The sequence below is a fragment of the Zea mays genome, chromosome 3 (assembly GCF_902167145.1).
Source record: "Zea mays cultivar B73 chromosome 3, Zm-B73-REFERENCE-NAM-5.0, whole genome shotgun sequence".
Classification (NCBI taxonomy): Eukaryota; Viridiplantae; Streptophyta; class Magnoliopsida; order Poales; family Poaceae; genus Zea; species Zea mays.
The window spans coordinates 35,716,686-35,731,013 of NC_050098.1; the positions used below are offsets into that span (position 1 = coordinate 35,716,686).

The following is a 14,328-nucleotide window of genomic DNA, read 5'->3' on the forward strand; positions in this document are numbered from 1 at the left end:
CTTAAGCAAGCCCCCGAGAGGGCTTAGTTGATCATGATTTCTGTTTTAGTGTGACAAATCATTGTTGTTCCATCTAATTCAGCAACCTCAAACACCATGGAGTCCACTGCGCCAACGTGGTCTAAAAAACGACCTAATGCTTGCAGAGCCAAGAACGTCGTGCCATGCTTGGGCTGTAGCCTCGGTCCATAGTGCTGGCCGGCCTGACATGATTAATTTTTTATTTTACAAAAAGAGTATATACTTATATACAATTTATATTTAATATTAAAAATATCTGAGCATGATGTTCTACTGGTTAGACAACTTCACCTAGTGTCTTCGATCTTTCTTCCATTAGGGCATGGGTTTGAACCCCACATCATGCACTGTTTTTTAACATTTTACGCTGATTTAATCAAATGGGCCGACGAGCTAACGGGCTGGGCCGGCATAGCCAGTAGACCGGTATGACGTGTCTGGGCCAGAGTTGTGGCCCGCGGGCGTCTGGCCCGTGCCGGACCGCCGTTTGGCCATCTATAGGCGTGCAACGGATTAATTTGAAATAGCTGTGAGTGATTATTTGTAAAAAAATGACGCGAGACGACCGTTGATACTGATGTTTTAAGTATAGTATAGATATAGATTACGTGTATGTGATTTGCAGTAAGCATAGACGTCTATGGGAGAAACATGAAACCTGTGTCTGTGATGTGAGTTAAGATCCACATGTGTTTTCTTATACAATGCCAACTCATTATTAAATCTAACACAAAGTGTGCAGCTTCCCGGCGAACGCTGTAAACTAAAACAGCTCTAAATTTCAAGTCGTTTATCCGTTTTTTTGTAACCTTTTCATGTTGTTTTGAGCCGTTAGATGCTCAATGAATCAAATTGTGATGGTCTTTTTTAAAAATTTCGGTCAGGCGCTCTTTGCTCTATTCTAGGCCGTAGACCATCTCAGATTAGTAAGAAGGAGCGAAACATGAGGACAAGGAGTATAATCCCAAGGGAAGAGACGACAGCGAGCGGACCATGGCAACCCGAGCAATGGAGGAGGGCCGTCATTTCCGTCGTCCATGCATGCATGCAGAGCCACCGAAGCCACCCGTCCCACCTTGTAGGAGTAGTATTTATCTGCCTTCGTTGCACAGACCCTGCGATCGACTAAAAAAACCAGCAGCTAGCTAGCGATGGCTGGAGCCTGGGCACTGCTCATCGTCCTCGCGGCTGCCGTCGCGGTCCTGGCCGCGCGGCCGGCGTCTGCAGGCGGGGGAGCCGCGGCGGTGGCGGAGATCTGCATGAAGACTCCGTCCCCCGACCTGTGCACCAGGACGGCGGGGAAGCACGCCAACAAGTACAAGGTGGTGGACGCGGTGACGGTGCTAGAGATGCAGGTGGACGCGTTCAAGAAGCGCGTGAAGGCGGCGCGGAGGCTCGCCAAGGAGGAGGTCAAGACGGCCGCGACGCCCGAGGCGCGGAGGGCGCTGAACCTCTGCAAGACCTACTACCTGGACGCCGCCGACAACCTCGGCGCCTGCAAGCGCGCCATCGGCTTCCGCGACGCCGTCACCATCCGCGCCACGATGAGCATGGTGGCGCAGGACACGCAGAACTGCGACGAGGAGTTCAGGAAGGCCGTCTCCAAGAACCCCATGGAGGACCACAACAGGTCGCTCATCGAGATGTCCGAGATCTGCCGCACGCTCTCCAACATGATCCCTTACGAACATGTCCATTGATTTGTTTGTTTCTTTTTCCCGACCCCCTACTACGTTCGGTAACGTCGTCGTCGTCGTCGTCGTCCGGCCTAAAACATATGTAATTTGATGCTGGTCGCGTGTGTCTGTCAGTCGATAGACTGGACGCATGCCGACTTCATGCGGACCTAGCGCGTGTCCTTCTTTTCGGTGTTGCCTCTTGCGGCGTGGCACATGTCTTGAGACCGTGGGATGAAACGGCTCGTTGAGACTTGAGAGGCACGCGTGTAGGGCAGCCTATATATATGATTCTATAACATGCTAATTTGTGCTTCTTTATTACTATATATATAGCCATTCATCAATCAATTCAACTAGAAACATTCCTCAGTTATAGGGGTGTTTGGTTTATAGGGACTAAACTTTAGTCCCTCCACTTTATTCCATTTTAGTTCATAAATTGTTAAATAGGGAAATTAAAATAGAGTTTTAGTTTCTATATTTAGTAATTTAGGGACTAAAATAGAATAAAATGGGGGACTAAAAATTAGTCCCTAGAAACCAAACACCCCCTATATTTGCAGCATAAAACACTGTGTGCTGTGATGCTGTCCGCTGATCTTCTCTTCGTGTTCGCCTGAACTGGGTTGCGGGGGCAACGGGCATAATATTGCCAGCAAATCGACCTCTTGAGCCTGGTGACGCAGGACCGAGCTACTCATAGCGTTGGTACAAAGATTATTTGTGATATAAGAATACAAATATGGTGAAATTCGACTGCTGCCATCATTATTCTACTTTTACTAGTTAGTTGCCGGTACATCATGGCGGTTTTTATATATGATATATAATTTCTTTGTACAATATAAACCAACATAAGTTATGGCGGTTAGAGACGAGTGCTCTCTTTCTAGAGACCACGGTTCAAATCTGTGCAGTCCAGAGTTCAAGTAACCGTTTTAATTTACTCAGAAACCACCCGCCACCGGAAACAGTAAATCATGCGAAAACCACTAGTTTTGTCAAAAAACAGACCAATTTACAATTCAAATTCTGGTAAAAAAACATCGGTAAACCATCCATCCCCACCGATTTTCTTGTGAACTGAACCGGAAAATGTTGTCCACATGGGAAAATAAAAATTTTGATAAAGTTTATTTGTAATTTGTTGAAATCATACTACACAACAGATAAAAATAGATTCACACAACATTTGAACACCAAAATCAAATACAATATACATATGCAACCAGAAACTATAATTCTTTTTAGATGGTCAGGGGGACATAGTTCCCCACCTCTAAATATATTGAAGCTTTTCAGGCTACCCAGAAAACAACAATTAGACTTCTCAATACAAAAAAGCAATTTTATTTACAGTTTTCCCACGACACATAGGTCCACATATTCAGCTTGAGTCATAATAGTCAGGCATGTTGGAAGGATCATGTTATATGCCCATTCCGTATATATAGTGCTATACAAAGGTATGAAATAAATTAGCGAGAAAACATCAATGCCAAAGAAATAGTTAATGAAGAAACAAAAGAAACACACTTGGACGCCTGTAGAAGCATATGGATCCAAAGTGATAGAATATATGTGGCCTCGGTTCATGTTTGATACATATTTGACAAATTTGAGTATGGGAGTGGAGGGGTGTGTCGGTGTTTTGGGTCCGACCGCACACCCGGGGTTGCCCCTCAAGGTGCTTTTAGGAGTAGGACGGTGCCGACGACTGTAGCAAAATGGTTCGTGCCGATCGCACGAGGGACAATGGACAAGATTTGCAGGTTCGGGCCGCTTAGAAGTGCGTAACACCCTACGTCCTGGTGAGTATATGAGCGTGGTTACAAGAGGATTCTCTGGATAGAGGGCGCAGAGAGTTTTTGTGGGTGGCTTAGTAGAACAGGGTCGATCGATCTGAAGGGGTGCCCCCTAGGCCTTATATACTCGACCGTGGGGCAGTACATGTGATACGATAACAACAAGTAGCTAGAAGATAGTGAACCCCTTGAGCTTATCCCTACGTAACCTTCGCCGACTTATCCTCGCATGGCTCTGTTGCATGAGGGCTTCAGCGCGGGAAAGTCGGGTCTCTGTTGTGATCCGTTCGTTCGACGTTGTGGGCCGCCTGTGTTTGCATTAATTAGTCTCACGTCTCCTTTGTTGGCTGTCTCTCCCTAGGCCCACGAAAGAATGACCTTACGAATTATTGGGCCCTTGGGCCGTTCGTGAGGCCTTTTACTTCTTTAGTGGACCCAGGGGATATCTATCCCCCACAAGCCCCCGATCTTTGGGTTGATTTAGAGGTAATCAACTCAAAGATCCAAGGCCCAAAAAATGATTCCTTGCTGCTCCTCTGGTTTTGATCACTCGTCCGACCGAAGTTCGGCTTTGTGCTTGTGCCTTAGAGGTCGGCATTTTGGATTGTAAGACTCTGGAATTCATTGGGTGCACCGGGGGTGCACCCAATGGGTGTAGCCCCCAACCTTTGAGTAGATTTTAGAAGATAATCTACTCGAAGGTCTTCTTCCAAAGGTTATCTTCATTCGTACTCCTGCATTTCGGTTAAGGATTAGTCTTTTCGATCTTGCTCTACGCCTTAGAAGTCGGCGCTATACCGGTTTAGAATAATATTCCATGGGGTGCACCGGAGGTGCACCCAATGGGTGTAGCCCCCGACCTTCAAATGAATTTTTTAAGGATAATCCATTCGAAGGTTTTCCTTTCACTTGCGGAAACTGGCATGAGGCTATTTTGCATTATGCTTTGGAGGTCAGCATTATGTCATCAATATTTTGCTGCCCAGGTCAGCGTATATTTTGTCTTTAGCAGCCGAGTTTGCAATCCATCCATATCTTGCTAGGTAGTGCAATTTATTTGCTTCTGCGATTGATTGGACGTTTGACGGACGTTCTCTGTCTAGTCTTCACGTCGCTTCTGTCGGCCATATCTTGTACTTTGCTGGTTATATTTGGCTTTCCTCTGATCCTTACTGATATCTCATTTTTGTCTTGAGGTATTCACTGCATGCTCTGCACAGATGTGACCGTTTGAAAAATATACCGATAATTCCTGGGCGTCCCCCCCCAATGGGTGTGGGCAAGGGACGGCTTGGTGCGCTGAGTGTTTTAGCCGGTTGCCTCTGAGTAGTAATGCGATGGGACGGCTAGTGTAATCATATCCTTCGCGCTGTTGACTGGAGTCCCAATGGGTGTAGTGTTGCATGAAACGGCGTCCGCCGTCTGACGTGTCTTCGGGTGGGTGGAAGTGCTTATTGAATGCCTTGCGACTGTTCAGTGACCGCGGTTAGAAGTGAGCGGTTGCCTTTCCCTTCTATAAATAACCCCTTTGCTTCTCTGGTTTCTTCACATCTCTTCGCTGCTCCTTACTGCTTCTTCCCTTTCTTCTCTCCCAAAGCTTTAACCATGGGCAAGAACAACAAGCGTAAGCGTGAACCGACTCCTCCATCGGAGGAGTTTGGTGACTCGGAGTACTCGGAGGAGGAGTTCTCCTCCGAGCCCGAGGGGTCTTCGGCTCCCGTCTCTCCCCCGGCGTCGTCCGATGACTCGGACGACTCCCAGGGGATAGCCGCGGAGGTCTGGACATACATCCGGGCCGTCGAGCGCGCCGGGCTCGAAGGCTCGGATGAGTCGGAGTACTCCTCGGATGAGGAGGACTCGGACGGCGGCGACGAGGGTGAAGACGACGACGACGACGACGACGATGATGACGACGACGGCGGCAGCAGTGGCAGGGGCGGCGGCGACGGCAGGGGCAGCACCAAGGGCAGCAGCAGGGGCAGCACCAAGGGCAGCAACGGCGGCAGCGGGGACAGCACCAGGGGCAGCAGCAGGGGCAGCACCAAGGGCGGCGGCGGCGGCAGGGGCAGGGCCAGTGGCTAGGTGCCACTGGTCTTCTTAGATATTAGTATAGTTTAGTATAGATAAAATAATGTAGTAGTAATTAGTGTAGTATAATGTAGTTTAGTAGTAGTAGTAATGTAAAGTAGAATTAGGGAAGTACCAACTCATAAAGAGTTGGTTTGTAAGCTTGTCAACTTCCCTTTAATGAAGATTGCCGTTTTATCCCTTCTTTTTGATGACTTGTCACTGCTTTTGCTGAATGTTGAACCGATTCTTTTGATATAGTAGCAACAGCGCCGAGCGATTGTGAAGATTGATATCAGCGTTTTAGAAGTAACACTGAGCAATCGAACACAAGATCAGCGTTTTAGAGGCAATGCCGAGTGATAGAAGGTCGGCATCGGCATTTTAGAAGTAATGCCAAGCGACAAAATACGGGGTCGGCGCTTTAGATGCAGCGCCGAGTGATTGATGGTCGGCGTCGGCATTTTAGAAGTAATGCCGAGCGATTGAACACGTGGTCGGCGTTTCAGAGGCAGCGCCGAGTGATTGATGGTCGGCGTCGGCATTTTAGAAGTAATGCCGAGCGATTGAACACGTGGTCGGCGTTTTAGAGGCAGCGCCGAGTGATTGAAGGTCGGCGTCGGCATTTTAGAAGTAATGCCGAGCGATTGAACACGTGGTCGGCGCTTTAGAGGCAGCGCCGAGTGATTGAAGGTCGGCGTCGGCATTTTAGAAGCAATGCCGAGCGATTGAACACGTGGCCGGCGTTTTAGAGGCAGCGCCGAGTGATAGCCAGCTTCTCAAGTTAATCTGAGGAAAACGGCTGAGTGATGAGGTGGCACATCGGCTTTCTTGGAAATAACTGTTAGATATCCACGTGGCATGCTGGGATTTCGGAGATGACCGCCGGGTGATGACTGGGCACTTTTGAAAAGGTATCTGGCTCAAGAATATCCCTTAAGAGTCGCGCTTTTAGCCGCCTTTGCTTTCCGTGCCCTAGTTCTTGCATTTCCGCATCTGAGTCTTCTCTGCCACTCACCTCCTGCTCTGTTTCGCCAGCGAGAGACAAGATGGCGCCCAAGAGGAAAACCGCGAACTCGTCTGCTGCAGTGATCCCCACCATCGACCCCAACAGTCAGTTACCCTTCGCAGGTAACCATATGTCTGTGATTTCTGAAGTTGAGCTTCTCCGCCTTGTTTCCATCGGGGTTCTCCCTCCACGGGAACTCTGTTCTTGGCGTTCTTGCCATGGGACCACTGTCCCAACCGAAGATACCCACGAGTCAGTGGTTTACACTCCTTTTCTTCTTCGCGGCCTCGGCCTTCCCATATCTCCTTTTTTCCGTGGTATCCTTGATTTTTATCACATCAACCTGACTCACTTGAACCCTAACTCCATTCTCCAAATCTCTATTTTCGTTCACCTTTGCGAAGCTTATCTTGGCGTGCTTCCGCATTTTGGCTTGTGGAAGTATCTGTATCACTGCCGTCCTGGGATGGCCGGGGGGCAGCATCAATTGGTCGGAGGTGCCAGTTTAGAGATGCGCCGGGGGCGGAAGACCGAGTATCTCGAGATACCCCTCAAGGACAGCATTAAAGGTTGGCGTCTGGAGTGGTTTATAATGGATAATTATGGAAATTCTCTCCCTCCTCGCTCAGGGAGACAGGCAGACGTTCGTACTCCGAGTTGGACTGAGTCTCCCACGGACCAAGAGGTAGCCGAGGCGGGCGTGTTGCTCACTGAGGTTGGATTACTGAAAGAGAGAGGTCTGACTGCCGAAGCCGTGGTCACAGACTTTGTTTTCAAAAACATTCAGCCGCTGAAGGACAGGGCCTATCCGGCATATCTTTACCGAGGGCTGGCCGACTCGACTCGAGTTACTAATAGGAGAATTCCTTCTGTTGATTTGGTGAGCCGACTCGAGATGATCCTCAGGGGTAAGGTTTCAAACGTTGGAGCTCCAGTGGCATACTCGGCTTGGAAGCTGCCTTCTCCCAAAGATTTCATTCTTTTTGTGTCCAATCCGCCCGTGACAGATAGCAATTTGGGTCTTAGAGTTCGACCTTCTGCTGAAGAGGTCCGTTCCTTAGTTGCTTCGCTCGGGGAGATACCTGATGATGAACGGCAGATTTATTTTGAAGTGCCCCTGAACCCTAGTGACGCAGACATAAATGACATGCTCGATCTGCTAGCTGAGGATTCATCTGATACTGCTCCTGATGGTACATTGGCAGTGGTGCCGCTTCCAGAGGTTGATGCGACCTTGGATGTCTCGAAACCTGCCGATACTCGCCCGAGGCGTCCCAGCCGAACTAGTCAGCCCGAGCCTTCTGCTGATGAGCAGAAAAGGAAAAGAAGACGCCTCCGGCGAGTGTCTAGCTTTGATGAGGATGCCAGCACCTTAGCTCCTACTGCTGAAGAAGTGACTACAACTGGTCTTGCTGACATTGATCCCAATGGGTGTGCTCCGCCCGCTGCTGATGAGGATGCTGTTTGTGCTGTTGCTGTGGAAGATGAGGAGGAAGAGAATGAAACTCCATTAACTCGGAAGAACAGTCGTCAGTTCGTCGCTAGCGGTGGTAGTAGTGGGGTTCCTTCTCCTGCCTTGTCTGCTCTTATTGGTCTGCAAGAACTGTCCATGGCCAATTTTGATCAAGCTCTAGAGGATATGGTCCCTGAGAACTTGCTGTTGGAACCTGCGGACGTTGATGCAACAGAAACTTGTGCAGCCGTGCCAGATGCTGGGTTGAGGTCATCCCGTGCCTCGTCGACCTTAGAGCACGATCTCGAGGGCCGGGATAATGACTTGGACCGTCCTGATCCTGTGGAAACAGCTGAAGGCCCGTCGACCTTAGAGGTGGTCACGACAGAGAGCTTGGATCCTTTGAATAGTGCTGACATGTGCCCAGCCCCCGAGGGTGTCGCCGGGGAGGGCTCAACTCAGGCGAGGAGTGTAGGCCACTACCCAGCCCCCGAGGGTGTTGCCGGGGGTGACCCGGCTCAAGTGGGCAGTGCCAACCTTGACCCAGCCCCCGAGGGTGTCCGAGCGGGGTCTCCCTCCTGCACTTCCATGGATGTTCATGTGGGTTCACCTCCACACTCTGGCGGCATGATGGTGGCTCGGACTCCGGATCAGGGGGTCGCTTTGGAGGGCAGCATCCCCACTGGTCTGGAGTTAAACTCTGCTGAATGTACTGAGCTTGTTCCTGCTGGTCTGCTGCAACCTGCTTCGAGTGGTGGTCTGGCACCTGGTCATCAGCCGATTTCGAATGATTTGGGGATCCCTTCGCTTTTCTCCAACCTCCAGGTGCTGTGCTGTGCTTTAGTTGGATCTTTATGTTGCGTGAATTGTTGCCATTATGATCATCCGCTCTTCTTATCAGGCTTTGGTGGATGGAATGGTCGGCCAGCTGAAGTCGCAGGGTGCTTCCATCCCGGAGGTGGCTTCATCTCTTGAGCGTTGGAATCCGGTGTTGCTTCGGAGTCGTGTATCTGAGTTGGAGGCCGCCAATGCTGGTTAGTGTCCTTTCTTCTTCTCCTTTGTTCTTGCCCGTGGATTGTTTTACCTTCTGACCTCATTTTGTTTGAATACTTGTTGATAGGGATGACTCGGCAGATCACAGTTCTTGAAGAAAAACACTCTCAAGATCAAGCCGAAATGGCTCGACGATGCGCTGACTTCGAGGAGAAGTATTCTCAAAGTCAGATCGAGTTGAGTCAGGTCTCTACGGCTTTGGATGATGCCAACGCTCTGAGTTCCTCCCTTCATGTCCAGCTTGACTCTGAGAAGGTAGCTTACGAATCTGTGCTTCGCCTTATGATGTTCTTGGATTCTGAATGAGTTGATTTTTGCTTGTAGGAGGAAAAACGCATCCTTGCCGCTTCTCGCGATAACTTGGACAGATTGTACCGAGATTCCAGCAACTCGCTGACCATCTTGGAGAGGAGCCACCGTTTTACTATGGAGGAGCTTGACAATCAGCGCCGTCAACTGCAAGAATCCTCGGATGAAGTAGCCCGCCTTACACAGTTGCTATCGGCAAAGGATGCCACCATCAAGGGACTCCGAGCTTCTAAGAAATCCATTGCTCAGGAGTTAGAAACTGCTCAGCAGGCTGTTAAAGTTGCTGAAGAAGCTGCTGTCACTTTTAAAGCTCAGCGCGATAAGGCCCTGGACAAGGCCATTCGAGCAGGACGAATCTTGATGAGAAGACCCGGCGTGGCTGTCCCTGAAGATATAAAAGCCGACGTGAATGCTGCCCCTGATTCCTCGAATCGCCCTTCTTCGTCAGTCGTTCCTGAGAAAGACATTAGAAAATAAAGAAACAGTTCGCGTGCTCTGAGCGCGCAGTTAGCATGATCAAGTATCGACTTATCATTCGAATGACGTTATTACTCCCTTATTGTATCAGAAATTATTAGTTTGCAAGTTTGTGGTAACGCTGTATGATGATTATGAAGTTTGTTTGTGGGATATGGAGATCATCCCTTGAACTGCATAAGTGTGAGTATGCTATACTGGTTCAAACCATCAATTACTTTTAGCCGGTAACTTCCGTTAGTAGGGCATAGTGGTCACCCCCGGTAGAGTAAGCGTGAGCATGTTGCACCGCCTCAAGTCGTTGCCGACTTAAGTCGATTGCTCCGTTCGTAGGGCATAGTGGTCACCCCGAGTTAAGTAAGCGTGAGCATGTTGCACCGCCTTAAGTCGTTGCCGACTTAAGCCGATTGCTCCGTTCGTAGGGCATAGTGGTCACCCCGAGTTAAGTAAGCGTGAGCATGTTGCACCGCCTTAAGTCGTTGCCGACTTAAGCCGATTGCTCCGTTCGTAGGGCATAGTGGTCACCCCGAGTTAAGTAAGCGTGAGCATGTTGCACCGCCTTAAGTCGTTGCCGACTTAAGCCGATTGCTCCGTTCGTAGGGCATAGTGGTCACCCCGAGTTAAGTAAGCGTGAGCATGTTGCACCGCCTTAAGTCGTTGCCGACTTAAGCCGATTGCTCCGTTCGTAGGGCATAGTGGTCACCCCGAGTTAAGTAAGCGTGAGCATGTTGCACCGCCTTAAGTCGTTGCCGACTTAAGCCGATTGCTCCGTTCGTAGGGCATAGTGGTCACCCCGAGTTAAGTAAGAATGCAAGTCAATCATAAATGAGTCAAGTATCTTTGAAATCTCTCTTTATTGATGACATATTTCCTTTATACAGAATACATGGTCACCCTGGCTGTTTTGAGATACAGCTATGGGTAAAACTTTCGGAGGTGCTCTATGTTCCAGGAGTTCCCGACTTCTGTACCATCCATTTGGGTGAGGCGATATGATCCGGGACGAGTGACTTCTGCTACTATGAAAGGTCCCTCCCATAAGGGTGATAACTTGTGCCGTCCCTCCCCCGTTAGAATTCGGCGGAGGACGAGGTCTCCCATCGAAAAGAAACGTTGCCGCACAGCTTTGTCGTGGTAGCGCCTTAGAGTCTGCTGGTATCGTGCTGATTGAATCACCGCATTCAGTCGCTCTTCCTCGAGTACGTCGATATCCTCCAGCCTAGTGGCTTCGGCTTCTGCTATGCTTTCGAAGATCAATCTTGGCGCCCCAAACTTGAGATCAGCAGGTAGCACTGCCTCCGACCCATAGACCATAAAGAAAGGAGTGTTTCCATGCAGGGCCCGGCTAGGTTGAGTTCTCAAGCTCCAAACAACATAAGGCAATTCTCTTATCCATTTTCCTGCGAATTTTTCATTTTTGTCAAAGACCCTTTTTCTGAGTGCCTCCAATATCATTCCGTTGGCTCGCTCAACCTGCCCGTTGGCTCTTGGATGGGCTACAGATGCATACTTGATCTGAATGCTTTTTTGCTCGCAGAAGTCAAAGAATTCTGAACTGGTGAAGTTGGATCCCAAGTCGGTGATGATACTGTTGGGTATCCCAAATCTGAATATTATGCTTTGTATGAATTCCACGGCTTTAGCAGAGGTTAAGGAGGCAATGGGCTGAAACTCTATCCATTTAGTGAACTTGTCAATTGCCACCAATACATGGGTGTATCCTCCTTGAGCTTTCTTGAAAGGTCCAATCATATCCAATCCCCAGCATGCAAAAGGCCAAGTTACTGGTATGGTTTGTAGCTGCTGTGCTGGCATGTGCTGTTGTTTTGACAGGTACTGGCAGGCTTCGCATCTCTGAACTAGCTCGGCTGCATCATTCTTTGCCGTCGGCCAATAGAATCCTGACCTGAAAACCTTCCCGACTAATGTTCTGGATGCTGCATGTACCCCGCACTGCCCTGCATGGACTTCCTCCAGAAGTTGTTTCCCGGTGGACGGGAGAACGCACTTCATGAGGACGCCTGACGCGCCCCTCCGGTATAACACCTCCCCAATGAGTGTATAGTGAGCTGATTGTCTGGCAATACGCTCTGCCGAATTCTTGTCATCCGGCTCTTCTTCATTCTTTATATACTTAATAATCGGTTGCCTCCAGTCATCAGAGTCTGACTCGGGTTGGTCTATGATGTTGCACTCTTCTATTTGATCCGTCGAGATGCTCGGCTGATTGATTTCTTGCATGAAGACCCCGGGCGGGACTTGAGTCCGACCGGATCCGAGCTTGGACAGTACATCAGCCGCCGTGTTCCGATCTCTTTCTATATGATGAAACTCCAGGCCTTCGAATTTATCTTCTAGCTTTCGGACGGCGGCGCAGTATCTTCCCATTGAATCACTTGAACAATCCCATTCCTTGTTTATCTGACTGATGACTACCAGAGAATCCCCGTACACCATCAGTCTCTTGACACCCAGCGATATGGCGATGTTTAATCTGTGTATCAAAGCTTCATACTCGGCTGCGTTGTTAGAGGCCGGGAATAGCAATTGGAGAGCGTACTTGAGGTGTTCGCCTCCAGGTGCAGTGAAGAGAATTCCTGCTCCTGCTCCCTGCAGCTTCAGCGAGCCATCAAAATACATTCGCCATACTTCTGTGGTTTCTGGATTATCCGGCACTTGCTGTTCTGTCCACTCTGATACGAAGTCGACCAGTGCTTGAGTTTTGATGGCGGTGCGAGGTCGGAACTCGATATCATGGGACCCCAACTCGCAAGCCCACTTGGCTATTCGGCCAATGACTTCCTTGTTGTGAAGAATGTCCCCTATTGGAAAACCAGTAACTACTGTGACTTTGTGGTCGTCAAAGTAGTGGCGCAGTTTGCGGGCAGTTAGAAGTACTGCATATAATAGCTTCTGAACTTGAGGATACTTTTTCTTCGATGGGCCTAGAACCTCACTGATGAAATAGACGGGATGTTGTACCGGGTAGGCATGCCCTTCTTCCACTCGCTCGACTACCAACGCAGTGCTTACCACGTGAGTCGTGCAAGAGATATATAACAGCAGATCTTCAGCCGGCTGAGTCGGCGTAGCTCGCCGGGGCGGTTTCAATACTGGCGGCGTCGTCAGGAATTTCTTCAGTGCGTCTAGGGCTTCCTGTGCCTCTGAAGTCCATTGAAACTTATCCACCTTCTTCAGCAGTTTATAAAATGGCAGACCTTTTTCTCCCAGCCTGGATATGAATCTGCTCAGGGCTGCCATACATCCAGTGAGTCGCTGAACCTTCTTTTGCGATCGAGGAGCTTCCATCTTCATGATAGCTTCAATCTTATCTGGATTAGCTTCAATTCCCCGGTGGCTGACAATAAATCCGAGTAACTTTCCTGCTGGTACCCCGAAGACGCATTTCTCAGGATTGAGCTTCCATCTATATCTTCTCAAGCTGTTGAAAACTAGCTGTAAGTCTTCGATGAAATTTTCCGGATTCTCCGTTTTGATCACCACATCGTCCACGTAAGCTTCCACACGCTTGCCCCAGTGATCGGCTAAGCATGTTTGAATAGCTCTCTGATAAGTCGCTCCAGCGTTTTTGAGGCCGAACGGCATGGAGGTGTAACAGAAAGCACCAAACGGGGTGATGAACGCCGTTTTTTCTTCGTCTTCTTTTGCCAAACTAATCTGATGATACCCGGAATAGCAATCTAAGAAAGACAGCATCGAACATCCAGCGGTGGAATCCACCACCTGATCTATCCTTGGGAGCCCGAAGGGATCCTTCGGACAGTGTTTGTTGAGATCGGTATAGTCGACACACATGCGCCAATCCACTTTATTCTTTTTGAGTACAAGAACAGGGTTGGCTAACCACTCGGGGTGTAATACTTCTCTAATAAATCCGGCCGCGACCAGGCGGGCCAACTCGGCACGAATGGCTTCTCTCTTGTCGGGCGTGAAACGACGCAGCTTTTGCCGGATCGGCCTCGCCTGGGGATAGACCTTCAATTTGTGCTCGGCCAGTTCTCTTGGGACTCCCGGCATATCCGCAGGTTGCCATGCGAATACGTCTCGGTTATCTTGCAGGAACTGGACGAGCGCGCTTTCCTATTTGTCACTCAAACTGGAGCTGATGATGGCCGTCTTGCGCTCATCAGCGAACCCCAGGTTGATCCGCTTGGTGTCCTCAGTCGGCCGCATAGAGGTCGCGGCCTGAGCTTCGTTTGCCGGCACGGCGAGGTCTTCATCAGGCTTAGAGTTCGCCGGTGTAGAAGGAACCGTTGACGGCTTGGTGGTGAGGGCTACTTGGATGGCCACTCGGAAACATTCCGCGGCGCCTTGGAAGTCAGCGCGCACAGTTATGATTCCTTGTGGTCCGGGCATCTTCAGTATCATGTACGTATAGTGTGGGATGGCCATGAACTTGGCCAGCCCTGGCCTCCCGATGATGGCGTTGTACCC

The 14,328-nt window shown here is 49.6% G+C and overlaps 1 protein-coding gene across 1 annotated transcript; it reads left to right on the plus strand.

Annotated features, from left to right (window-relative positions):
* Positions 1-1,161: 1,161 nt before the first annotated feature.
* On the plus strand, positions 1,162-2,057 carry LOC100282210 (pectinesterase inhibitor domain containing protein). The gene has a single exon (NM_001155122.1). The coding sequence runs from the start codon at positions 1,173-1,175 to the stop codon at positions 1,719-1,721; it is 549 nt and encodes a 182-aa protein (NP_001148594.1). The 5' UTR covers positions 1,162-1,172; the 3' UTR covers positions 1,722-2,057.
* Positions 2,058-14,328: the final 12,271 nt, after the last annotated feature.